General features: G+C 42.3%; 1 protein-coding gene and 1 non-coding gene across 7 annotated transcripts in view; one reads left to right on the top strand and one right to left on the bottom strand.

The window, feature by feature from the left end:
• Positions 1-27803, bottom strand: part of SMG6 (SMG6 nonsense mediated mRNA decay factor) — a 226965-nt gene that overhangs the window by 92080 nt on the left and 107082 nt on the right. For all 6 annotated transcript variants that reach the window (XM_053212575.1, XM_027034657.2, XM_015081364.3 and 3 more), the window contains one exon: positions 19608-19809. In XM_053212575.1, the coding sequence (XP_053068550.1) occupies positions 19608-19809 (202 nt within the window). The remainder of the gene's footprint in view (positions 1-19607; positions 19810-27803) is intronic.
• LOC113592763 (U6 spliceosomal RNA) lies at positions 3855-3960 on the top strand. The gene has a single exon (XR_003412723.1). It is a non-coding gene; the product is annotated as a U6 spliceosomal RNA (small nuclear RNA).

Genomic DNA, 27803 nt, shown 5'->3' with positions numbered 1-27803 from the left:
AAAACAAAACAAATGAACAATCAAAACAGAAACCAACTCAAAGATACAGGAAACAAACTGCTGGTTACCAGAGAGGTGAGGGGTTGAGGAGGGAGGCGGACGAAACAGGTAAATGGGATTAAGAGGTACAAACTTCCAGTTATAAAATAAGTAAGTCACAGGGATGAAAAGTACAGCGTAGGGCATATAGTCAATAATATTGTAATAACTGTGTGGTGACAAATGAACTAGACTTATCATGGGATTTCACAATGTATAAAAATATCAAATCACTTTGATGTACACCTGAAACTAACAGAACACTGTATGTCAATTATACTTCGATAAAATAAGATGTATAAATTGTATCTACGCAATGGAACATGATGCAACTTGAAAAAGAATGTAGATTTATACACCGTGATTCAGAAGCAATTACAAGGTATGAATATTAAGCAAAAAAAGAGTAATGTATCACAACATGCATTTGTATGAGAAAAGTTAATATTCTGTGTATGTATGTTCGCAAGAATGGTTACCACACCGTTATTAGCAATCGTTTCTGGAAGGGAAAGAGGGGCTGGTATTCTCATTTTCTACAGTTCTATATGATTTTAATATTATTTCAGAGAGCATGGATTACTTCTGTAATTAACAAGTAAGGACAGTCTGCCTTCTGTTTCTCCGCATGAGATGAAGTAGGTGGTACTGGACTAGTCCTCCCACCATAAACAACTATAAAATATCCGAGGCAGCTGTTTGTAGGCAGTGAACAACAGGCAGTGCAAAACTGTGATCCCTAAAACACCAAACCCATGGAGAAAGAGTTCAGATCTGTGGTTATCAGAGGTAGGGGTAGGGAGAGGGTGACTAGAGGGAGGTGGCCAAAAAGTACCAACTTCCAGTTATAAGACAAGTAGTAGGGATATAACGTACAGCACAATGACTACAGCTAACACTGCCGTATGATACATCACAAGGAGAAATTTTTCTTCTTTGCTTTTCATTGTGTCTGTAGGAGAGCATGGATATTAACTAAACTCACTGTGGTAATCATTTTAAAATATACACAAATCAAACCATCGTGCTGCATACCTTAAACATGTACAATGATGTACGTCAATTAGTTCTCAATAAACTGGGAGAAAAAATACTAGAAATATTTTTTTATGATTAAAGTCTGTTCCCCTTTCATGAGGGGGGAAAAAAGGCTGTGACCTCTGAGAGAAGAAAAACTCACAAATGATCTCTTGATCACTTAGTCCTCTGCTTGGGAATAATTTTCCAACCATGATACAGAAAGCTGAATCCCAAGGAAATTATGGTGGTCCTGTTGAGTTGAGGAGGCAGAGGCAGAATTTGAGGTAGCTGAAGGGGCCGGAATCAGCAAGTAGGGAAATGGACAGGAAGAAGTTATACAAAGAAAGAGCATGAAACACATGTGAGAATCTTCAGTGAATAATGGGGTGAAGGCTGGACTGTACCTATGCGGCCAAGACCACCAGGGGCTGACCAGAAGGCAGCTGCTACAGGGTTGACAGTGGTACAGAAAGATGTTAGAGATCCAACAGTGTAGAAATAGCACTGCCTTAGGACGGAGGAGTTGGGAGTTCCAAAACTGCCAGAGTAGAGAGGTTTTAACACCTTGTTAACATGCCCTGGCAACCAGCTGAATCTCCAGAGAGGCCACACCCTAGAGTGGGAGCTAATCTAAATTTGCATTAATTAGATCCTAAAACCCAGACTAAAACAAAATCTGCAGGGAAGACAGGGCTTGGAGGTTGACTATCACCACATTGCTGGGGCTTGGGGACATCCTAGGTTCCTAAGTAGCTGCCCTAATAATATGTAAAAAAACCAAGCATACAGAAGTTCAAGATGATCAAGCAGTGATGTAATTGCCTTTTTAAGGAAAAACAAACAAACAAAAAAAAACCCTCCCGCCCAAAAAACCAATACTCTCCAGAAGAAGGTAACAAGATCCAGAATCTAACAAATTAGCCAGTGCCAATGACTATAAACAAAACCCACTAGACACAAAGAAACAGGTAAATGCAATCTACATTCAACAGAAATTGAATGTGAGATGGCCTACATGTTGGAATTGATAGGCAAAGACTAAAACAGCTATTATAAACAAGTCCAAAGTATTAATAAGATGGTCAAAGAATTAAAGGGAAATATGGCCTTAATGAGTAAACCAATAGAAAATGTCAGCCAAGAAAAGTAATTATCAAAAAGGACCAAGCAGAAATTCTTAAACTGAAAAGTAGTGAAATAAAGAGTTCACTCGATAAGTTTTACATTATATTGAAAATGGAAAAGAAACAGTCCATTAACTTAAAAAGACAGATCAATAGAAACTAAGTAATTGGAAGACTAGAGAGAAAAAACACTAAAGATAAACAGAGCCTCCAGGTCATGATCTCCCGGTTCATGGGTTTCAGCGCCACAGAGGGCTCTGTGGTGACAACTCAGAGCCTGGAGCCTGCTTCGGATTCTGTGTCTCCCTCTCTCTCTGCCCCTCCGTCTCTCACGCTCTGTCTCTCTCTCTCTCAAAAATAAACATTAAAAATTTAAGGGGCCCCTGGGTGGCTCAGTGGGTTAAGTGTCCAATGTCAGCTCAGGTCATGATCTCGTGGTCCATGGGTTCAAGTCCCGCGTTGGTCTCTGTGCTGGCAGCTCAGAGCCTGGAGCCCGCTTCGGATTCTGTCTCCCTCTCTCTCTGCCCTCTCCCACTAGCGCACTCTCTCTCTCAAAAATAAACATTTTTTGAAATTAAAAAAAAGAGCCTCACAAATGTGTGAGACTATCTAAAAATTTCTGACATATACATAATAGGAATTCCAGAAAGAGAAGACAGGGTAAGTAGGGCAGAAAAAAGAATAATGACTGGAAGATACCCTGAATTTGATGAAAAACACCAACTTACAGATCCAAAAAGGTCACTGAACATTAAGCAGGATTCATGTAAAAAGAACTACACCTGTGCACATCTCAACCAAACTTCTGAAAACCAAAGATAAAAAGAAAATATTCAAAGCAGCCTCCCCCCACAAGATACATTATACAAAGAGGTATATGAATGCTGATTTCTCACGAGAAAACAGTGGGTGCCAGGTAATAAGAGAACCACATTTCAAAGATGCTGAAAGAAAAAAACTTCAATCCAGAATTCTATATCCAGTTTTTTAAAAAATCCTTCAGAACCAAAGATAAAAAAGAGAGAGAGAGAGAGAGAGGCATTTTTAGCTAAACAAAAGCTACAGGAATTTGTCACCATCCACCTGCTTGTGTCCTATAGGCTCAAGAGAAATAATTATCAGCTGGAAACTTGGATCTACTGAAAAGAATGAAGAGCACCAGTAAATAAGTAGATAAATAGAAAAGTCTGTATTTTCTTTTTGTTTGTAATTTACTTAAAAGAAAACTATTTAAGTAAAAATAATAATAGGGTATGGTAGGATTCATACCATATGAAAAGTCAAACAGAAGACAATCACACTAACCAAGAGGGAATGGGTAAATGGAATTATACTGTTTAAAGACTGCTACATTTGTTTTTGTTTTTTTTTTAATTTTTTAATGTTTATTTATTTTAGAGAGAGAGAGAGAGAGACAGAGTGCACAAGCAGGGGAGGGACAGAGAGAGAAGGAGACACAGAATCCAAAGCAGGCTCCAGGTTCTGAGCTGTCAGCACAGAGCCCAATGCAGGGTGTGAACCCACGGACTGTGAGATCGTGCCCTGGGCTGAAGTCAGATGCTCAACCAACTGAGCCACCCAGCCGCCCCAAGATTGTTACGTTTGTAAAGTGCAAAGCAGGAAACAAGAAGAACAGGTGTGTAGGTGTGAAGTGTAAAAAGGTACAATACTGTGCTTGTTTCCACAGCACATGTACTTATACTGGAACGAAACAGAGAAGACCGGCATGGCCCCTGCGCAAGGATTACACACAATTCGTGAAGCGTTCCATATTTTTATATTTCCATACCCACTTCTCCCCATGTGTCTCCTCCCCAAACATCTCCATGAATCTCCCCTGCACCCCCTGCCTTATTGCTACCCATCATGCAACCTTACAGTTGCCATTTTACTGCCTTTTTAAAAATATTCAACAGAAACCAGGTGCCTTCAGAGGCTCTCTGATAAAGCAGAGCCTGGAGCCTGCTTCAGATTCTGTGTCTCCCTCTCTCTCTGCCCTTCCCCCCGCTCGTGCACTGTCTCTCTCGCTTTCTCTCTTTCAAAAATAAATAAACATTAAAATTAAAACAAAAACAAAACAAAAAACAGAAAAGGTGATAATCCTTAAAGGAAAATCTTAAAAAACTGAATTTTATCAAAATTAAAAACATTTGCTTTCCAAGATTCTGTCTTAAAAAAAAAAAAAAAGCTAGCCATACACAGTGAAAAAAATATTCACAGGACACCTATCTGACAAGGACTTGTGCACAGAATACACAAGGAACTTTTACCACTCTCTAAGAAAACATCAATATCCCAAACTTTAAAAATGGGCTATAGATTTGGCCATTTCTCAAATGAGGATGAAGTACTAACAAACCACATGAAAAGATGCTCATCATTAATTACACAAATGCCAACAAAACTAGCATAAGACCCTGTCACACTTTACTAGAATGGCTAAAACTCTAAAGACCAGAAATACCAAATGTTGGCAAGGATCTGAAACAACTGGAATTCTCAGGCATGGCTAGTGAGAGTATAACGTGGTACCATCACTTTGGAAAACAGTTTGGTAGTTTCCTTGAAGTTTACAATATACTTAATCATTTGACTGAGCAATTCTACTTCTAGCTATTTGCCCCCAGAGAAATGAAAACATTATGTCCACAAAAAGACTTGTACATTTGTTCACAGCATCTTTATTCATAACAGCCCAAAAATAAAAACCCAAATGTGTCTGAGCCCAAAGTGAATGAATAAACAGAATGTGATATATCCATAGAATGGAATACTACTCCTCAATAAAGGGAATGAATTGCTAGAAGAACACAACACGGATGAATCTCATAGATGTGCCGAGTGAAAGAACAAAGACATAAAAGCATATACTTTATGATTCCACTTATATGAAATTCTAAAATAGGCAAAACTAATCTTTAATAAGAATAATTAGATCAGTGGTTGCCTAGGATGGGGAGTTGGACTGAGGAGATTAACTGTAAAGGGGCACTTAAGGAACATTTTGGGGGATGGAGACATTCTGTATTTTGATTGGGGTGGTCATTACACAGGGATATATATACTATCAATACATTCGAATGTATGATTTTATTGTATGTAAATTATACATAAACAAGTTGACTAATAAAAGTAAAAGTATTACCAATAAAGATTACTTTTTTCAGATATCTAAAATTATGAAGTAAAAACAATATTCTTTTACATACATGAGAAGTACATTAAAGAAAATAAAGGGTGGGGCAGGAAGTATAGAGGCAGAAGTTTATGTCAATAGCAAAGTCCTCTCTCTAGGTATCATACTTTTTCTTCTTACCCATTTCAAAGTTATTTTTTATTATGGCCCATATTCATTAAGTCCTGAGCCAAAGATGGTTTATATGTATGCATATAGATAGGTAGGCAAACTTCCATTGCTGACCTTCAGGTTTTTATGCATCAGCTACCCCCATCAGCCAAATCCATGAATCCCTGTTCATCTACAAACAATCCTGGCGGCAAAGTTTGTAGCCCAGGACGTTGTCCCAATTTTTTGGTCCTTACAAGTTGCACTATCACTACTCTTAGATTTTTTTTTTGTCCTCGGACACCCTTCCAAAATGATGTAGATCATCCTTTCCATATATTCAGTCCCTCTTAGAGAACACTCAAGGGTTTGCCAAAAATAAATCAAGTTCTCTCTCCAAAGACTCATATTCTAGACACTAAGGTACTTTTGGAATCCAGGGCATTCCAAGATTTGAAGAACATCCAACACAGAAAGAAAGAAGGAGGTAAATTCATTCTGAACATCCATTCTCCCGTGAACTTTTCCTTCTTTGTTCATTTTGAAGAACTATTATGGGAGATCAGGTAATATCCCTAAACCAGGTAAAAAATTCCCAAGCTCATGGTGAGGAGTCAAGCTCCAAGTGAAAATAAAAGAACTGTCAAAGTTATGAAGAGAACTGAAGGTACTAACAATTGTTTGTTCAACCACACTGTATTACTGCATTTTTATTCAATTAAGAGTGTGTGTGACTTGCTTGGATTTGATTCCTTCATTCTTACCTGTGTCATCCTGGGCAAGTTCTTTCATAAAGTTCAAATTCCCATGGGGCTTTTGTGACATTTAAATGAGATAATGTAAAGCATTAAAGCAGTATCTAGCACATGAGAGACACTCCTTAAAAGTCAGATGGTTCCCTCAGGGTCCTCTTGGGAAAAGAAATCCAGACATGTGACTCTTCATATATACTCAGGAAAAACATATTTATAGCATTCTGAATATAACTTCTTTCTGAAGAGCTCAGAAAGCTGTCTGGCAATATGGAGGCAAAGTATATGCACTCTTAGGTAATATGCCCTACATTCCAAAATTAAAGATAGAATGAGGAAGACTATTTTTTTTTTAATTTTTTTTAATGTTTATTTATTCTTGAGACAGAGACAGAGCGTGAACGGGCGGGGGGGGGGGGGGGGGCAGAGAGAGAGTGAGACACAGAATCTGAAACAGGCTCCAGGCTCTGAGCTGTCAGCACAGAGCCCGACGCGGGGCTCGAACCCACCAACTGTGAGATCATGACCTGAACAAAGCCAGATGCTCAACCGACTGAGCCACCCAGGTGCCCCGAGGAAGACTATTTATAACAGAAATCTTTATTATTTTTACCTGGGCCCAAATCTTTGCCTGATAACTACAACCTTGGAAGCTACCAAGTTCCTAAAAACCAGTGGTTCTCAAAGTGTGGAACCCAAACCATCGGCATCACCTCGGAACTTGTTAGAAATGCAATTTTTCTACCTTTTTTCCTCTCAAACAATCAAAAAAACACTGGGGATTGGGTCCAGCAACTGCGTATTTTAACAAGCCCTTCAGGTGATTGTGATGAATGCTAAAGTTTAAGAATTACAGAAAAGAACACCTACTCATGACCTATCCACAGCATGAACGTAAGGTAGCCGAGTTCAACAGAGCCCGTTTGGGGAATGAGATTTGTAATTTGTAAATTAGGGAGTAACTAATAAATCTGAAAGTACTGGAGTAAATGGAAGTAGTAATCAGTAATTCTATAAATTTAAAAGCAATTAGTAAAGAGGTGAGAGAGAGCACAAAAACGGTGAGGGAGGGCAAAAATGAGGTAGGCAGAGATATACACGATACAAACGGTTAGTGCCAAGGGGCCACTGGTGGAATGAATCATCAAATAAAGCAAGCCATCGAGGTATTTACTGCACTTACAGTGAGAAGGGGAAAAAGTTTTACAACATTTGCTAGATAGAAACCAGAGGACTTCTCAAAACACCATACAATTTTACCTAGTTTATACCCATCTCAAGGGCTCCTTCTAAATAGGCAAAACAGAAAAGGAAGTAGATACAGTTCACAGTTTATTCTAAATATCTGGCTGGACATGATTTTTCTTTAGATGTCTATGGACTGATAGGGAAGTATGAGGAGAAACTGACTCAAAGGGTGAAAACAAACAAAAGATCTAATCTAGCATGGTGTGACAAAGGGACATCCATGTTCTTATTACCTAAAAAATAGAATGCTGTGCCTCTCCAAGTATCCAAAAGTTCTCATCTCATTCAATATACAGAGAAAACACCTCCTGTACAAGGGTAACCAAAGAAAAGTTCAAAAGTTATTCATATACAGCTACTGCAAAACATTAAGAAAAAAATGGGTGATGGGGTGCCTGGGTGGCTCAGTCGGTTGAGCGTCTGACTTCGGCTCAGGTCATGATCTCGCAGTTTGTGGGTTTGAGCCCCACTGTGCTGACAGCTCAGAGCCTAGAGCCTGGAGCCTGATTCAGATTCTGTGTCTTCTCCTTTCTCTGCCCCTCCCATGCTCATGCACGCGCGCGCTCTCTCTCTCTCTAATAAATAAACATTAAAAAAAAAAAAAAAGAAAAAAGAAAAAATGGGTGAGTATTCTAATAGTAAAATGGGCAAAGAACATAAGGCAGTTTATAAGAAATATAATACCAATTATATAACCAATAAGCATAATACTTTTATTTTTTTTTCAACTTTTTTTTTTTTTTTTTAATTTTTATTTTTGGGACAGAGAGAGAGCATGAACGGGGGAGGGGCAGAGAGAGAGGGAGCCACAGAATCGGAAACAGGCTCCAGGCTCCGAGCCATCAGCCCAGAGCCCGACGCAGGGCTTGAACTCACGGACTGCGAGATCGTGACCTGGCTGAAGTCGGACGCTTAACCGACTGCGCCACCCAGGCGCCCCAAGCATAATACTTTTAGAACCAACCCTATTGGTAATCAAAGAAGGAAAATCAAAACAATGAAATATCGTTTTTTGCCCATCTCTGGCAAAGTCAGGAAAAATTAAACCATTCAACCTTGATGAGGAAGCTAGAAAATAAATACTCTTATATTCTGCAGTTTACATGGCATACAATCTTTTTTTGGAGGGCAATGTAGCATTATCTATCAAAAGTCTTAAAAATCTGCATACCCTCCTTGACCTAGTAATTGTACTTCAAAAATGAACAAAAGGTGTATATAAAGACTTCTGCTTGAGAAGGCATCATTTATAAAACTGAAAAGTCAGTAACTTCCCAAAATGCCTAATGGTTGAGGACTCAGCAAATATTATGGTATGTCCATGCCAGTTAATATAACACAGCCATTAAAATTCATGTTATAGGTGAACATGGAAACATATGCAGAATATATTTATTGCTAAGTGAACAAAGTGGATTACAAAACAGTATATATATGGTTTGATCCTATTTCTGCTAAAAAGCAAAAAGAGTTCACATGTCTGTCTGTCTGTCCATCCATCCAACCAGAAGGATCACAGAGTCTTTTCTTTCCCTTATTGATAATCTTGATTTTTCTAGTATCTCTAAGATGAACACCTATTTTATAATACAAAGAGAGGTTATTTTTGTAAAAAAAAACAAAACACTTAAAAACTATAGACCTCAGAGTTAAATAATTCTACTTCCAATATCTCAACTGAAGTGCCCAAACTGAATACACAGAATAGCTCCTCCATATGCCTTGTGATCCCTCCTTTGTCTACTGTGTTTGCTGCTATGGTTGTGGTATCCAGAATGGTGCCTGATGCATGGCAGACAGTCAATAGCTCTTAAATGAGAAAATGCCATCCATCTCCCATAAATCATAAAGAATTACTGCCAGATGGATAGAAGACAATTGGAAGCAGGTCATTAAGAGCCAATTGACAGCCTGCATTCCTAACAAATCCACTTTTATTTTCTATTTTTTAAGAAATCAACTTAAAAAAAATTCATTTGATGTCAGTATGTAGATATGGAATTGATTTTTTAAGGTGCTGGTTTGTTTGTTTAGAATGTGTGTGCATGTGAGCAGGCAGAGAGAGACAGAGAGAGAGAATCCCAAGCAGGCTCCATGCTGTCAGCATGGAGTCTGACACGAGGCTTGATCTCAGGAACCACAAGATCATGACTGGAGCCAAAGTCAAGAGCTGGACGCTTCACTGAGTGAGCCACTCAGGCACCCCTGGAACTGATTTTTGTATACTGACTTTATGATCAATCAACTTTGCTAAATTCACTTAATCCTATTAATTTATCCTTATTTTCTTTCAGATTTTCTAAGTATCCATCACATTATTTGCAAATAAAGACAACTTTTTTTTCCCTTTCCAATCACCTTTTTAATACTTTCCTTTTCCTGCCTTCCTGTACTGGCCAGGACCGCCAACATAAACTGAATGTAACTGATAATTACCACCCTTGTGCTGTGCTATTTCTAGACCGGCTTGATGGTTATATAGTTCCTCACTTCGAATTCTTTTTGTTTAATGTATTTCCACATGTATATTGCATAATTAAAAAGGTTCAAAAAGAAAAAGAAAGTAGCGGGAGAAGTAAACAATGAAGAGACTGGCAAAATTCTCCAGTATGGAAGGGTATGTTAGTTTCCTATGGCTGCAATACAATGTATTACCTTACAGTTCTAAAGGTCAGAGATCCTAACATCAAGGTGTTCACAGGGTGTTGTCAGTTTTGTCAGTCGACGTGTTGACAGTGTTCTTTCTGGAGGCTCTGCAGGAGAATATGCTTCCCTGCCTTTTCTAGCATCTAGAGGCCACCTGCATTCCTTGGCTCACAGTCCCTTCCCCCATGTTCAAGGCCAGCAGTATACTGTCTCCAAATCCCTCTCTCTAGACCACTAGTTCCATCATCACATCTCCTTTTTCTGACTCTTGACACCCCTGCCTCCTTATAAGGACCTTTATGATTACATTAATCAACCTCGGAAACCTAGGATCATCTTCCCACCTCAAGACCCTTAATCACACCTGCAAAGGCATTTTTGCCTTGTAAGGTAACATTGAACAGGTTTCAGGAATTAAGACGTGGACCATCTTTAAGGGGCCATTATTCTGTCTACCACAAAGTGTGAGGACATGGGGGCAGAGGCAGAATGCCACTTGGCAGCTTTTTCACCACTATAAATCAGTACCACTCACAATCAGCAGTTCAGACAAGCTCAAGGGAAACTACCATATTAAATGGGAAGTGACCAGAGAGTAGAATTTCTTCTTGACATGGTAGGCTACAGCTCCAAGGAGGAGGTCAGAAACTGCCATATCATTTATGTGAAACAGAAATCAGACACAGGAAACAGCTCTGGTATAGTAGCTCCACTTTATACAGAATAGAAAATGTAGAAAATAAATTCATTTGTTAAGATTGCATACCACCTGACTTCCTCCCCACTCTCTTCAGGGTGGTGACTCGGTAATATAAACTTCTATCAAGCAGTTGTAGACTTGAGAAGGAGATTCTAAAGAGTATTTGTAGACAAAGAAGGAGTCACATAAGAATCAACATAACCTGGGGCGCCTGGGTGGCTCAGTCGGTTGAGCGTCCGACTTCAGCTCAGGTCACGATCTCACGGTCCGTGAGTTCGAGCCCTGTGTCGGGCTCTGGGCTGATGGCTCAGAGCCTGGAGCCTGCTTCCGATTCTGTGTCTCCCTCTCTCTCTGCCCCTCCCCCATTCATGCTCTGTCTCTCTCTGTCTCAAAAATAAACATTAAAAAAAAAAATTAAAAAAAAAAAAAGAGTCAACATAACCTATTTTGGAGCAAATATGAGATCTGAAGAAACCTTTCTTTGTTCAAAGAAATATAAATGGCCAGAATCAGACTGTAGAAATCCAAGTTGGGGTCTATGAAAGGAGTGTACCACAGTTTGTGGGAGGTAATGTAAAATGAAGAAAAAGATATTCTTATATCTGATGTTTAAAATCATAGACATTGTGAAGTATGATAAAAGAAAAATGACAAAACAAAGTTAAAGGGACCTGGAGAAAAGGCAGGCAAAAATATAAAGGTTATAGGATAAGACGGGGAAATAATGTAAAAGAACATATAATGCAATAGCAGTCTTAAAAACCAAATTAGAAGCAGTGAAAAGTAGAATCAGCATTATAAAAATCCGAATCAATTACAGAAAGGATAAACTTGAGATGCTCTTTGGGGATGCAGCGGCAAAGCAAAATGAGATTACAATGATGACAGAAAAAGAGATGTAGAAGACAACGAAGAAAATAATAAACATAATATTAGCAAATAAGGACACAAGAAATGAAAACTTTTCTAGTCCAAAGACAGAACTGTATCTGCTTATTAAAAAGCTCATTTTGGGGCACCTGGGTGGCTCAGTCAGTTAAGCTTCTGACTTCGGCTCAGGTCACGATCTCATGGTTTGTGAGTTCGAGCCCCACATGGGGCTCTGTGCTGACAGCTCAGACCCTGGAGCCTGCTTCAGATTCGGTGTCTCCCTTTCTCTCTGCCATCCCTCCCCTGCTCATGCTTTCGCTTTCTCTCTCTCTCTCTCAAAAATAAACATTAAAACATTAAAAAAAAAAAAAGCTTGTTTTGGGGGTGTCTGGGTGGCTAGGTTGGTTAAATGTCCGACTCTTGATATCAGCTCAGGTCATGATCTCATGGTTGTAAGATCGAACCCCACCTCAGGCTCCCAGGCTGAGCATGAAGCCTGCTTGGGATTCTCTCTCTCCCTTTCTCTCTGCCCCTCCCCTGCTTGCACATGCTCTCTCTCTCCCCCTCAAAATAAAACAATTAACTTAAAAAAATAAAGAAAAAGGTAAATACCAAATTGTTAACAGCAGTTATCCCTGGAGTGTAGTCTTTGACTTTAAATATTTTTGTGAATCATCTGATTCCTTTGCATAAGTATGTGTATTACTACTACATTTTATAAAAATCACCTTAATGTTTAAAAAGCATCCATGTCATCTTTGATGAAAACATTCCTCAATTGAATAACATTTGAATAACAGGTGAATCAGGACACCTGGGTGGCTCAGTCAGTTAGGCATCTGATTTTTGGCTTAGGTCATGATCTCACAGTTTGTGAGTTCGAGCCCCACATCGGGCTCTGTGCTGACAGCTCAGAGCCTGGAGCCTGCTTCGATTCTGTGTTTCCCTCTCTCTCTGCCCCTCATCTGCTCGCATGCTGTCTCTCTCTCAAAAATAAATAAACAGGGGCGCCTGGGTGGCGCAGTCGGTTAAGCGTCCGACTTCAGCCAGGTCACGATCTCGCGGTCCGTGAGTTCGAGCCCCGCATCGGGCTCTGGGCTGATGGCTCAGAGCCTGGAGCCTGCTTCCGATTCTGTGTCTCCCTCTCTCTCTGCCCCTCCCCCGTTCATGCTCTGTCTCTCTCTGTCCCAAAAATAAATACACATTGAAAATAAATAAATAAATATTAAAAAAAAATAGTAACAGATGAATCAAAGAACATAGTAAGAATGGAAAAGCCATAGAGTAAAAGGACTGATGGTGAGCACTGAAAACACTTAATATAAAATTAATTCTCAATAATTATTGTAAATTTAGAAATAAAATACAATTGTGTGAAAAAGAAAATACATATTGGTAAGCAGTCCTAATTTCTACGTCTTAAGTATAGGTCAATAGTTTTGGCTTTTCAAATATTCCTCATGTTGATACTTTGAAAATAGAAGATCAAGTATGCTTTTCAATAAATTAGTGACTGGTAGCCCTGAAAATAAATATTTTCCAGACAACCAAACAACAAAGGCAATATTTCCCCCAAAACTATGTAGATGTGTGTGCATGTACGTGGGTATACATGTATACACACACACACAGACACACACACACACACACACACACAAAGAGTATATAAAAAACATTAAAAAAGAACAAAGCATATACCATACAGTCCCAATTTTATGAAAAGAAAAGAGTAAGTACAGATATATAAGCACAAGGGGGAAAAAGACTGGAAGGATATAAACTAAACTATTAACACTATTTAATTTTAGGTGGTAGTTTGCAGGTGATTTTTACTCTCTTGTGCTTTTCTATATTTTCCATTTAAAACATTTTGGGGCAATTATGTATACAATGAACATCACTCCAAAAATGTCATTGAACAAATAAACAAGGAGACAAAAGCCAGCAGTTCCAAAAGCTGGACAATTTAAGCCCCATCTTTAATCTCAACAACCTATTTTATGAATGATGAAGTTTCCTAGGCTCCTACATCCAGAAAGAAAGTAAAGATGCCTGGAAGGATGAATGGGATGTGACGTGAGACTTAAAACACTGACTTTATAATGTGACTTACAATAATTCATTCCCCAGTCAAGCCAGAGTGGCTCCAGCGGTAGCTTGTTGAAAAGTTCTTCACTTAGTTCTTGGTCAGACAACATGGGGAGGAAGACAAAGAAGATCACAAAGCTTAATCTACCTGGGGATGCCAGAATAAGCACTGCTTACATCTATTTATGACATAAGTGCTTGGTACCATTAACTAATTAGGGCTTTAGGAAAGCTCTTTAGAGTCTAAGGAAAGAGAGGACCTGTTGCTAAACAGATCCTTGGTTAGTATTACCTAGAGCTATACAGTCACACACATGTATTTTGAAGATGATAATTAAGCTTTTTTTTACACTAAGCCACAACATGAACTCAACATCTTTCCTTTTCATCATTTCCCCAATCTGCATATAGGGTTATTGGGGTTTCAATGAGAAAATGCAAGTAAAGAGCTTAGCACAGTGCCTGGAAAATGGTTAGTGCCTACAAGAGCTTAACTTCATAAATACTATAGTTCAGTTACTTTTCCAATCATTTAGGCACTATAATGCGGCAGAAAGGACACAGAATTTTGTTTTGCTTCCTTTCAGGATGACTATTTATTACTCCTTTAACCACAACTTACTATAGAAAATTTCATGCATATACAAAAGTAGAATACTATAATGAATTCAATGAATCCATTACTCAGATTTAATAATCAGTATTTGGCCTCTTTTTTTCATTTATACTTCTATCCACAAATTTTATTTTATTTTATTTTATTTTATTTTATTTTATTTTATTTTATTTTATTTTATTTTATTTGAGACAGAGAGAGAACACGAGCAGGGGAGAGGGGCAGAGAGAGAGAGACAGAGAGAGACAGAGAGACAGAAAATCTTAAGCAGGCTCTTCGATCAGCAAGGAGCCTGACATAAGGCTCGGTCCCACGACCCCAGGATAATGACCTGAGCCTAAATCAAGAGTCGGACACTTAAGTGAGCCACCCAGGTGCCCCTATCCACAAATTATTTTGAAGCAAATCCTAGACATCAAACCATTCATTAGAACATGAGGGTTTTTTTTTTAATTTGTTTTAATTCCTTTTTTTTTTAAGTTTATTTACCTATTTTGAGAGGGAGGGCGGTCAGTGTCAGTCAGAAGACACTGTCAGTGCAGAGCCCAAACTCACGAACCATTAGATCATGACCTGAGCTGAAATCAAGAGTTGGATGCTTAACTTACTGAGCTACCCAGGCACCTCTTTAAATTTATTTTTCTTAAGTAAACACTATGCCCAGCGTGGGATTCGAACTCACGACCCTGAGATCAAGAGTTGCATACTCCACCGACTGAGCCAGCCAGGCACCCCAGAACATGAAGTTTTAAAGTCCAACAGAAAAGGAAGGGCTTGGGGCGCCTGGGTGGCTTAGTCGGTTAAGCGTCCGACTTCGGCTCAGGTCACGATCTCGCGGTCTGTGAGTTCGAGCCCCGCGTCGGGCTCTGTGCTGACAGCTCAGAGCCTGGAGCCTGTTTCAGATTCTGTGTCTCCCTCTCTCTGACCCTCCCCCGTTCATGCTTTGTCTCTCTCTGTCTCAAAAATAAATAAATGTTAAAAAAAGAAAAAAAAAAAAGAAAAGGAAGGGCTCTAATCTTCCACTGCTTTACTAGCTCCACGACCTTCGGTAAATAAATTACTTAACCTTCTGAATTTAGGCACCTAGCAGCCACACAAGTGATCTAAGATCACCTTCTTTGCCCCGGTTGGCTCTAGTTGGTTTCAACGTCTATGATGTTTCTCTCAAAATGTAACCAGCTCTACTCTACTGCTTTTACCCTCATCTGTACTCTTTATTTTACTTCTGGATAATCCCAATAGCAACTGTCTTCTAACCTCTTGCTCATCCCACACCCAGGTTTTTTACCTTTTTTTTTTTTTAATGGCTGAATACTGAATATATCCTGCAAGATATTCAATAAATCAAAAAAGATTAAGGGTGAAGAAAGTTCGGGAAAGACTGTGAAGGCTATTCTCACAGTGTACACTATAGTAAAAGCTTCAATAAGTCTTGCAGTATTGGATTCTAACATTGCTTTACCATAACTTAAATGATTATGAAACTCTTTTTCTTTTACCTAACAACTAAGAACCTATAAAACTAGAGTTCCATACGACATGCTTAGGAAATATAATATGTTAATGCTAAGTCAGTGCTCCTGAAGCACAGCCTTCACTGGAATGCTACCAGCTCAACAAAATTTCAAGAGTTCCTCCTTAATTACAAGGTTCAAATTAACTTATGTTGCTTCTCACGTCTTCGTACACGCCACAAACCGCCTCCCAAACTAGGACGTTTGCCTTACAAGTCTGGATCTTTCTTGTTGTGTGTGCAAGACAGTATAATACAGACATGTTCAGTAAGTATCTGGTGAATGGGCATCAAGGAGGGGCCGAACACGTGACCAATCTGGACCAGCAATGAAATTGCACATGTTGCTGCTACTGACAAGTCCTTGAGACGTTTTATGTTTCTCAGTATTGACCACTAGAAGCTGGAGAAAATCTCTATCTTTTAGGGTTTCTAAATGGTCAAAGTTCCTACAGATTCTCTCTGATGACACATCCATATACTAATATTCTAGGTCAGCCATGGAGATGCCTCGTATGAGTTTATCATCAGTTTTCAATCTTCTCTTGAGCCTCAGTCACCTCTTTTAAAAAAATCAAAGGGGGTAATACCTACTTGGCAGGCTTATTGTGAGAACTTCATGAAATACTATATACAAGTACCTACTCCAGGGACCAATACATGCTAGATATCCAAGAGTTGTTATTTTTCCCTGCAATGGAGAATAAGGCGGAGTGAAAAGTAAACAAAGGAAGGGAACATCTTATACAAAGTAGCTAGGGAAGACCCTCTCACAAGGTGACATTTAGAAGGGAGTGTCACCCTTACAGCCACACACTGCAGACACAGTGCTACACGTTAAGAGGAAAGCAAGCGCAAAGACCCTTAGACATGAGTGCTTGGCTTGTGTGAGGAACAGCAAGGATACCAATGTGACTAGAGTGTATCAGGTAGGAGGAGAGCAGTAGGAGCTGCAGTCAGAGTTAAGGGGGATGGAGTTGGTCTCAGATCATTCAGAGCGTTGCAGGATGTTGTTAAAGCTTTGGCTTTTACTCTCAGTGAGAGCAGCAGCCATCAGAAGGTTTTAAACAAAGAAGTGACATGATCTCACTGATGTTTTAAAAAGATCATTCCAATTGTGGTGCTGAAAACAGACTGGGGAGCAGGAGGAAGGAGGAACTCGAGAAATTAGTCAGAAGGCATTGTAATGAGTTAACCTAGAGTGTGGTGGTAAGAAAGAGTTGTATCTGCATTTATTTTGAAGGTAAAGAAGACATGAACTGCTGATGAACTAGGTATGGAGGTGTGAGAAAAAGGAGTCAAGGATAACCCCAAGAATTTTGACACAAGCTACCCAAAAGTCAAAGCTGCCATTTACCAAGATGAGAAGAATAAAGAAAGACCAGATTTAGGGGAGAGTATGGATTTAGAGATGTTATGTCTGACATACCTATTTCACAGTCCTTGGGGTGGAGACTATCTTAGTCTCGAGCTGCCATGAGCTGCAACTGCCCTGGGGTAGCCTGTAAATCACCACTATAGGCTGAGAGCACGGACTGCTAGTTCTGTAGTCTTCTCTGGCCAGATCATATACTTATCATATGTTGCAATGTATCATATGCTGTATCATATACTGACATTACCACTGGGAGAGTTGATGAGAAGAGAAGGGTCAGTACGGCTGCAGCTGGTTAGGACTCCTTCCTTGATCTGCACCAAAAACAGCTAACCCAACAGCTGACTCCCAAAAGTACCCTCCAGAGTCCAGCTCATCTTGTGATCACAGAACAATAATACTAGGATCCCACTGCCCAAGCCATGCTTACCCAGTTTCTCTTCTAACTTACCATCTTCCACAAAGTGTAAACATTGTGTTAGCTGTCCTCAGCCTCACATACTACAACTCCCCATCATCACCCCCTTCTGAAACCGGAAGAGCAGGATTTCACTCCAACTTTTCATTGGAAAAGCATAAAATGAGTATTCTTCTTGAGAAAGAGAGGCTCCTACATTCCCAAGATCCCTATCAGTCACCCAACACACCCAAAGTATGGGTTTTTGATTCGTCAATATATTCAACCAAAGGCAATCTATGCAACAATTCTGCTATAAGGAACCACGTCACTGTTTGCAGTAAGGCAGAAATTGAGAATAGTCCCTTGGTTCAATAAAGCAAAGACTGGCTAAAGAAATCTTGGCATATAAAGGAATACTAAGTGATCATCAAAAATGATTCCATGTAAGAATACATTAAAAAATATTGAGTGAAAAAAACCAGATTACAGGGGCGCCTGGGTGGCTCAGTAGGTTAAGCGTCTGACTTCGGCTCAGGTCATGATCTCCCAGCTTGTGATTTCGAGCCCTGCATCGGGCTCTGTGCTGACAGCTCCGGGCCTGGAGTCTGCTTCCGATTCTGTGTCTCTCCCTCTCACTGTCCCTCTTCCACTCGCACTCTGTCTCCCTCTCTCTCAAAAATAAATAAACATTAGAAAAAATTTTTTAAAAAAGGGAAAAAATCAGATTACAAACAGTATGTATAATGACCCCTAGCTTTGTACAAAAAAAGTCGTGTATGTGTGTACACTAGAAGTTAAATATGATTATGATTAGCAAAAATTAACAGTGATGTTAGCACTGGGTAAAAGGACTGCAGATAAATTTTCCTTTTTCCCTTTTTATTTGTTTTTTTTTTTACTTGTTTACAATGAACATATACTCTTTTCTACTAAGCACGTGTTTAAACATTTAAAATATTCAATACAGCAATATTTTATATTCAATACAATATCTCTCATATTCGCAGTTTATGGTTGGGATTTAGTTTTTACTGTCTGACATTTTCTGAGAAAACGCTTACCTATGTCTCTATACTTCATCTAGGTCAGAAGGCTTCCACCTAAAAAGCCGTTTGAGGACTCTTCCCCAAGGGCCTCTCCCCCAGGGGATGTGACGAGGTCAGACACAGGGTTCCCCGGCTCAGCACAGGAGACTCTGCTCCCAGGGTGTGCGGGTGCTACTCCCCCAGCCTGGCAACTGCTACGTGGGAATGCGAAGCAGAGCAGACTGCCCCACTCTCCACACCTGGCCAAAGACCCAACTGTTAAGCAGAGACTAAGAGTTCCACAGTCCCCACCAGGGCAACAGGCAACGAGCTTTGTTTTCTATAAACAGACCAGAAAAAAGTTCAGGTTAAAACACAGTCTTTAGAGGAAGAAAAATAGAAACCAGGCAGCGGGGAATGCTTCATATTCCTAAAAGCTTTTTTTGTAAGTTAACACATGGTGTCTGCTTCTCTCTAGTCACCTATTTATCACTCTCCTCCTTAGAGAAGGGAAAAAGCCCTGGCTGTTTTCCTAGTGCAGAGTTTTGTGGCTGGGGGGAAGGAGGAGAGGGGGGAGGAAGGAGGGTGCTTTAAGCATGATGCAAACCATTTGGAGCCGAGTGAGAGCACTGCCAACACAAGCTGCACTATTTAAACAAGTGAGGAAATGATCGTATATACAACATGCCAGCGAGCACACACACACACCAAAGGAAGTCGAGAGGGCTTTTTTTTTTCAGGACACAGAGCTGGATGTCAGCGGCTAAAAGGTCGATATTTTCCCTTAACACCCTTCTCAATGACTTAATCATGTTCCGTTTGCACAGAAAACTTCCCAAGAATAAAAAAGTCTGGAGAATTAAGAGGAGGGGTGAATGGGGAGGGATGTTTGGCCTGGGGCTGACCTTATCCGAGGTTTTCTCCACGTAGCAGGGGTCCTGAGGGGCAGCCAGCAAGGGGACAAAGCCCGAGAGAAGCCGATCCTCTTCCAGGATAAGAAGGGTGAGGTCATCGTCCGGGTCCTTGTACAGTGGCACCTCAGACTGATTCACCGCAGTCAATATGTTACAGAAATCAGCCAGCATCGACCACACATCCATAGCAACCCTGTGAGAAATAAGGTAAGAAAAGAAGAACAGCTCTAAAGAGGGACCAGTTAAAGTATTTTAAGCACTGCTGAGAACAGAGGTACTGGTGGCAAATGCTGTCTATGGCTGGCATCTGTCAGGAAATCTTACCCAAAAAGCTAGGGCACAAAATTGCATCCATGGCAGCAATCTGGTGGGCAAGTGTCCATCTATGCAAAGTTGAAATTGATTAGGGGGAGTTTTTAAATCCTAACCAGAGAGGAAAAAGAATTGAGAGGATCAGTTGCCTAATGCAGGTCCTGTCACCTTTCCAGACAGTGTGCCTGAGACACTTACTCAAACACTCTAGACACCCAGGGCCTGAGGCAGCTCCCAGAATTCCCCCACTTCTGTCCAGCCAAGTATATGCCACAAGACAGTAACAGAGCGCCAATCTCCCCACCTCCCATACAGCCAGAGGGGCCAGTCACGCCATGGGAAGAGTCACGTGAGTTCTCCCCCCCCCCCCCACTTATAATGCTTTAGAAATCTCTTCCTATATATAAGCAGGAAAACAAACAAACAAACACACAAACACAAATAGGTGAAGGGGATTAAGAGTACACTTATCTTGATGAGAGCTGAGTAATGTATACAATTGTTGAATCACTATATTGTATACTTGAAACTAATCTAACACTGTATATTAATTATATTGGAATTAAACACATACACACACACACACACACCAATAAAAACCTCATTCCTGGCCTGCCAAGAGCATCCCAGGACAGTAAAGCTTCCCATGCATCCCAGCAGACGAACCAGTATCAGTGCTGTCTTGGCCATCCCACAACCCCCCACCCCCTTCTCTCATTTGTGGAAGGTTAGACACAGGATGACCAACCATTCTGGTTTGCCTGGGACTGTCCCAGTTTTCACACCCTGTGGATGCTAAGTTGTACTTCAAAAGGAGTGAGTTAAATAGGAGAATTACAATGAAAGGCTTTACAATTAGGGTCAAGAGGTGGGGTGGCAAGAGGCGAGAAGCAAAGAGAACTACGAATGAGCTACATCCTGGAATCTTCCCAGAGGAGTTACTGCGCATGAGCCAAATCTGCTAGGGAGGGGCCTCAGCCTTAAGCAATTTGTTTCTCCTGGAGACTAGGAGCCTTTGGGAGGTGGCAGAAAAGAGGGCATGCAAGGGACATGCCACTGAAGGTGATGCTGGGGGAGAAAGTGGAGTAGGGTGTGGGGACTCCCTGACTGGCTCCAGGTGGAAGGAGCCTGCACTGGTTTATTTACTGTAATCACTGCACTAGGAAAAGGCAATGAAATGAAACATCTTGTTTTCAAGAGTGTCCTGGGAACCAGGCGGAACACAGCCCCATTAATCACACAACGGCACATAATCAACACACGTGTACTGCAGAAGTAACTTGCTTCACAGGCTTTGCCCAGGAAAAATAACATGTTTGGGAAGAATCACCGGAGGGACAAGAGTTTTCTAAAGCCTTCTCTCTGCATAGACACCGACAACCAGACTCATTCACAAAGCTCCATCTTTTGGCTCAGCTGAGTTTGGCTGTCAGAAATGTTTAAATATGGAAAAAAATAAACAGTTGCAACACGTTTCTGTGCAGAGATCTGCCTGAGCCCCTTTGTGATGTAATGGGAAACGCGGCATTGAGGCTACCAGCTGTAGAATAAACAGAACTTGGAGGGTTAAAAGGAACTGAACTCTCCACGACCCCATCTGCAGAGAAGAAAATAATAAGAGGAATGATGCACTGCCCCACAGCTCTGATAGTTTATCCTCCGGTCCCGGCTGCAGAGACAAGCACCGGATGTGATAGGGCTGCTCAGGGCCGCCTCCGAGGTTAGCGCTGCCCATGGGAGACGCACAGGGAGGCTCTTCCAGCTCCCCACTTCCTCCCCCAGTGCCCTGCTGGCCACTTGAGCCCACTGCCTGAGTCCAATCCCACAGCGCTCGTGAGCTCTGGCCAACAGGCACTGCTCGGCTGCAGAGCAGCAATTTGGAAAATAAACAGGAAAGACGACAGTGAGAAGGAAGAAGGTGAAAAGTCTCCCAGCTGAATTCTTGGCTTGGGGGCCTTGGTTGGTGCTGTGCAGGTCAAGGACCCGACTGCTTCAGGACATAGTTGGGGGGTAGGGAGGTGTGGGTAGCAGCATCCCCAGTCAGGGAGAGGCAGAAGAAAATTACCCACGGCTGCCACAGTGGGAGGCCCCACATCCCTCTCTCATCCTCCCACCCCTACCATCTTGGATCCAAGACGAAGAAATATGTGGTACCATGTGGTTCTCATTACCATGCTCCCCTGTCCCCTAAGGCTCAGATAAACCAAAACTGACTCCTCCCAGAGACTGCTGGCCACCACAAGGGACCCCTGCCCACAGCTGCCTTTTGCCCATTACCACCCACCTTGTGCCAAGACCTTAAGGCTCACTGCAAAAATGAAGTGGAGGAGAGTTCCTACCCCAGTGCTGGTTTGTAAGATAGCAGCTGGTGCCAAAAGACATAGGAAGTGTCCTGAGTTCCCAACTCAGAACAAAAAAGGGGCCCAAGGGCCACGCTAGACTAAGCAGAACCAAGGGAATACACAAAATGCTTCAATGAAAGGTCATTTCTGTCCCGATCCATTCAGACCGGTCTTGTGTTTGGACTCTGATTCTGAGTAGCTGCTTTCTTCTGGTATCTCAGTGGGATTGCCCGAGATCACTTCACATTTCATCACTGGTTATCTCCTCTCTCAACTGAGAACCATGGACATGAACACACTGACTAGGCACCCATGTACCATCCGGTGACTCTCCACAGAGGGAAGGGAAGGGGAGTGGCAGGAAAACTAGTTCTAAAAGGGAGAGGTACTTAGAAAAACTAGGTGAGATGCCTGAGCTCAAAAGCTAAGATATTGGCAAAAAGATGAGGTAATTCCTGGAACCTGGGCATCATCACCTCAGCTTACCCTCAACCAGGCCTCTAGGCTGAGAGGTCAGTTCTGTGGGTGAACATAGGGTTTCCTGTATGAATAGAAGGGGAAAAGCTTGGCTTTTTCCTGCTCTAGCTCGTTATCCCCAGTTAGGAGTGCCTCACAACCTTCATGCCTTGGGTTCTAAGGGTTCAACATTAGCCTGGGCCAAGGAGCCCAAAGTTAAACTCTGGTGGCTACGAGAAGCTTTTTCCCAATCTTCTAGAAACACTGGGGAAATGACTCTCCAAAAGGTTTTTCAGACAATCTCAAATAACCTTTGGTTCTGAACAGACCCTCTAGAATGCTATGAGCCTGGGCAAGTGCCTCTGGCTTGTTCTGGTCCCAGCTCATATTTTGGGGAAGCTCCAAGAGCCCACAAAATCCTACGAAAGTTAGGATGCATTCTTTACCAAGCAGACACAAAGCAGCCAGAGAATATGAAACTGTGTCCAACAAGTCCGTTTATGGCTCTCAGAATGGTGGCAAGGGAACCTCTCAAGCAGCTGTAATGTGATTAGTGAGCAAGGATCAGCAGTTGCTGGGTGACCCACTGGCCCAACCCCACAGAAACACCACACACCAGGAAAGCAGACCCCTGGCTGGAGTCTGAACACCAGATCCTAGCTTGGGACAGACCAGCAGTGGCTAGTTAGAGGTATGTACTCAGGACCAAGGCTCACTCACTTCCCTACAGACATGCACTCACTTACTCCACCAGGAAAGGAAAAAAATAAGAGTTAATTTACTTTTTATTGCCTCAGAATTCCAAGGTTTAATGTAGCTGTCAGTTTGAGTGCAGTGCAGCTGCTGGCCGATACAATGCAGCCCAGGCCAGCCCAGGTGACTGGGGAAACACATTTCACAGAAATGAACCAACACACACTCTTGGCTGGTTGTTTGGGGGATATTGACTTGGGGAATCAGATTAACCCTTCAGGCTGAAGTTGTTTTCTGCATACAGCCCTAGAAAAGCAGCTTCAGTCCAAGGAACTGAGAAGCCCTGGTGTCAGACAGACTAATAGTTCTTGAGCTTTTGGAGTTTTGAATGGCACACAAGGTGTCATTCAACACCTGAAAGGTTAAGGTGTGAGATAGGTGAGCAAGTTATACCACAATATATCTCCTTCCTAGAACTCAGAAAGCAAGGCAGATCTGCCAGCTTTATAGGGAAGAGGTCAGGTGAGAACTTTTTTGCAAGTTCCATCCGGGGCGGGGCCAAGGGAAGGAGAGTTTGGAGAGTGGAGTGCTAAGGTCCAACCAGGGCTCAGGCCATCCTTCTGGCAAGTCTAAGGAGGACGGAGCCCTCACACACCCCTTCATATTTTTACTGGGGGAACAGGCTGACTGGTGATTAATATCAAGTACAATGACCCCATGTTACAAGCCTGCAGGGGCCTGTGGAGGTGGCCATTTCCTGTGTAATACCAGCTTGTTTAAACACTAACATTCAAACTCCACAGCTGCAGAACAAACCCGGAAAGAGTTGAGTGAGAAGAAGCCCTGCATTGTGTTTCAGAGCTATGGAAGATCAGAGTTGTGGTACAGATGGGAAACAAGTTGGGTCTTTTGGTTCCTGGGATGAGGAGCTCTGGAGATGTAGCCAAGGTGGCACAGAAACTAGACACAAGGAAGCTGAAAAAGACAAAGCCTGTGGGCTACAGAGACAAAGGGGAAAGACAAAAGGCCACAACAGGAGATATGCTCATAAGATATGCAATATGTACCTTTAAAAACCTGTTTGCCTATGGACCATTATGTTCCAGCCCACAACTCTCCACAGGGGGTTCAATGGCAAACATGAGACCATTGTAGCCCCAAGGACTTCCCACCCAACCAGAGAAAACTGCAGGCGGTGAGCAGCTAATAGCACAAATGGACCTGAAGGAATCCAACAGGGCTGGCAGAGTCAAAAGGATAGTACCTGGGCTTAAATAGCATAGGAAGCCCTTAAAAGCTGAGATGTCAGGCCAACTCTGTTTTCAGTGGGCTGAGGATCTTGTCTGGTATCAATGCTAAAGTAGCTCAACAGGTTCAGGGATGAGGTGGAGGTGAGGGTGGTGGGAATCTATGCAGCTCTCTGAGATTAGGAACTAGAGTGTATTTTCGATGCCACCACAGTATGAAGAGGAGACAAGGCTGTCAGAGATCACTGTTTTAGCAGGTAAGACATGGGCAGCAAGATGTCATCCTCCGAGAATAACAGCTGTTTATTAGGTGACCACTAAAGAATAGAAGACTCAGTAAAAGATAATCCCTTCTGCCTTTCTACTTTATACAAACAAGTCAACTTGGGCCCCTGGGAGACTGTCCAACTTAAATGAAGTCTGCCCAATAGGGCAAATTGAATTCTGAAGCCCAGTCACCCTGCACTACTCCAAGAATACAAACTTCTTCATGTTCTAAGCAGTGCAGCTGGAGCCCTATGGCCAACGACAGGTCACAGTAACCTCATTCCAGGATTTCTCAAGTACCTCTACTGTGCCTCCCTCAGCTTCTATCTAGGTCAGTGCCTTGTTTGATTGCACTTTTCCCAAGCTACGTTCAACACGTATAGCCTCTGTTGCATCACTATGGTGTGTTAAACCCATCAGCACTGTGTGTTTGGGAAAAAGCAGCCCCCGGGGGACCTCAGCATCTCCACGGCATGAGTGGAGCCCTTGGTGGCCTCCCTGGTGCGGATTCTCACGGTTCCTGCCTCTCTTAAATTTTTAGCTGTAACCACTCCAACACGTCTTCTTAGTTTAGCACACACTGGACCCAAATAACCTCAGCCCAGAGCTGGAAAGTACTCTCCCTGGGGTCAGCTGCTGTACCCTGTTGGGGTCAGACTGGAGCCTTAGGCCAACACCCCTTCCTCTCACAAGTCCTGTGAGAGGAGTTGGGAGGGGACAGAGACTCCTGTCGTGGGAGAGATCACGTGTGTCTCACACTCAGCACTTGGAGGAAGAGGAACCCCCTGGTGCCAGGCTGTAGTGCTGACGCCCCAACCCGGAGCCAGGGAGACTGGGTGGGGAGCCAGGGTAGCAAAGGGGCTTCCCACAGTCACCACCACTTCCTTCAGGGAAGTGCTGATGGACCATTACTTAGTGACCTCCTAAAATGCCCTTTTGGGAAGACGTATTAAGCGTCCTTGAAGGGGTGCCGATTAGACTTGGGATTAGTTCTTATTCCAGACCTGCCCTGTGAGGGTGAGTGAACTAGCTGTTTTTCAACTCAAGAATGTCTATCTCATCTACAGGGTCAACACATGTATGCTCCCTGAGGAAATCAGCTTACTGCATACTCCCTACACATCCCCACGTCTCCCTATGTGACAGCACTCACAGGGCTCCCTACAAGCCTTTTCCAGCATGCTCTGTAGACTATACAAGACAAGGCATGGAAAGTAGCAAGTCCAGGAATTTCTGGAGGGTTTTTTTTTTTTTTAACAGTACTCCAATCCAACAGTGTGATAAATGCATCGGAGCTACAATTAGGAAGATATATAGCATCAGAATGCGAAGGTCTGGGCAGCCTGGTGAAACGCGGGCTCTCCAGAGCCCCAGCTATGTTTCCCATTATGTAACCCTGGTCATGGGCAGACAGCCAGACTCCAAATGAAAAAGAGACTCTGGCTTGGCACTGGTTCTATTTTCCTATCCTCATTCGGGGTCAGCGCAGTGTCATACAGCTGCAGAGAAAGCTCTGGGGATTAAACCTGGGAAAGCCTCCAAGACCAGGACCTGGGTTCAAGTACCAGCTGAAAGCAATAAACCAACTGCCACAGCTGGGCTAGGTTTGGATGTTCTCAAAGTCCCCTGACTCTTTCACTTACTGAGAACTAGAGATCAAGATGAGGGAAGATTTGGCTTCGGCAGAGACTATGAAATGAGGTAGGCTGTCCCGCTGCCCTAGCTTGCCAAAGGTCTTGGGATGTGAGGGGTCACTATGCTTAGGCTCGTGAAAGCCTGCTGCTCTGCTCCTCTCCATCACCTAACAGTCATGGCTTACTTCACGCTCACTTGGTAAAGTGGGGAGCAGCTACCTCTCCCTGCTAACAAGAGGCCTAGTGCAGAAACCACGTTCCCCACTCCTCCCCCACACCCCACAAGTAGATGGTCCCTCCAAACAAGTAGATGGTCTGTCTTTTTACAGCAACCCAAGGCAACTTTCCACACTCTGCTACAATCCTCTGCACCAAAATCTCTTGGGATGTAAAGCCATCCTATCACAACTCCTAACAGGTACAAATGGGAAGTCAACCTACTTACATGCTGACTCCAACACACATACCTACTAATGCCACTGTGCGGGAAGGCACAAGTGGCGCTGAGATCCTGCCCTTATCACTCTGCAGTGTCATCACCAGCCGAGGTGTTCCATACGTGCTAGGTGGCTACTGCCTAGGGAAAGCAGATGTGACTGGAAAGAAGAGGAATATGGGCAAAAAAGGAGAGAACCAAGGAGACTTATGATGAGCTTTGGAATTCCCCAAAGAAAGCTTTGGAATGATTCTCTAACCGTACAAGGAAGAAAGGCAACGAAAAGAAAGGGAGGGAACAAAGGGAGCTAGATTAATTAAAGGTTCAAGTGGGTCAGGGAGATAATTTGGGAGTGAGGGTTTCTGGAGGAGAGGCAAACTGAAATGTAGGCTATCTGATCACCTTATGTTAGGATCAAGGATGGATCTGTCTTTGTAGAGAACAAATACAGGCAAAAACCAAGGAAAACATGCAAAGGAGAGATGTCAGGTAGAACCCATTTCCTTCCTAGTCTCTTGAGTGCATTTCTAAAACCTCCAAAATGAAGATCAGCACCTGGACTTTAAGAGTGCCACAGGGATTACTGTTCTGACATCTGCAGAACTATCTGGAGTGTGTTATTCCCTAGGGCCTTAAAAGAAAAGGCTCCAGAGTATGAAAGATCAGTGAGCATAAGAGAACCACCATACCTTGCCAATCTCTCCACCATGGTATTTACTCAGTGAGTGTTAGCCAGCTATAGGAGAAACTGGACAGGAGGGAAGTAAACTCTCATTCCACTTTTCCAGCACCTGACAGCT

This window comes from Acinonyx jubatus, chromosome E1, assembly GCF_027475565.1.
Source record: "Acinonyx jubatus isolate Ajub_Pintada_27869175 chromosome E1, VMU_Ajub_asm_v1.0, whole genome shotgun sequence".
Lineage (NCBI taxonomy): Eukaryota > Metazoa > Chordata > Mammalia > Carnivora > Felidae > Acinonyx > Acinonyx jubatus.
This window is presented reverse-complemented; position numbering and strand designations above follow the sequence as displayed.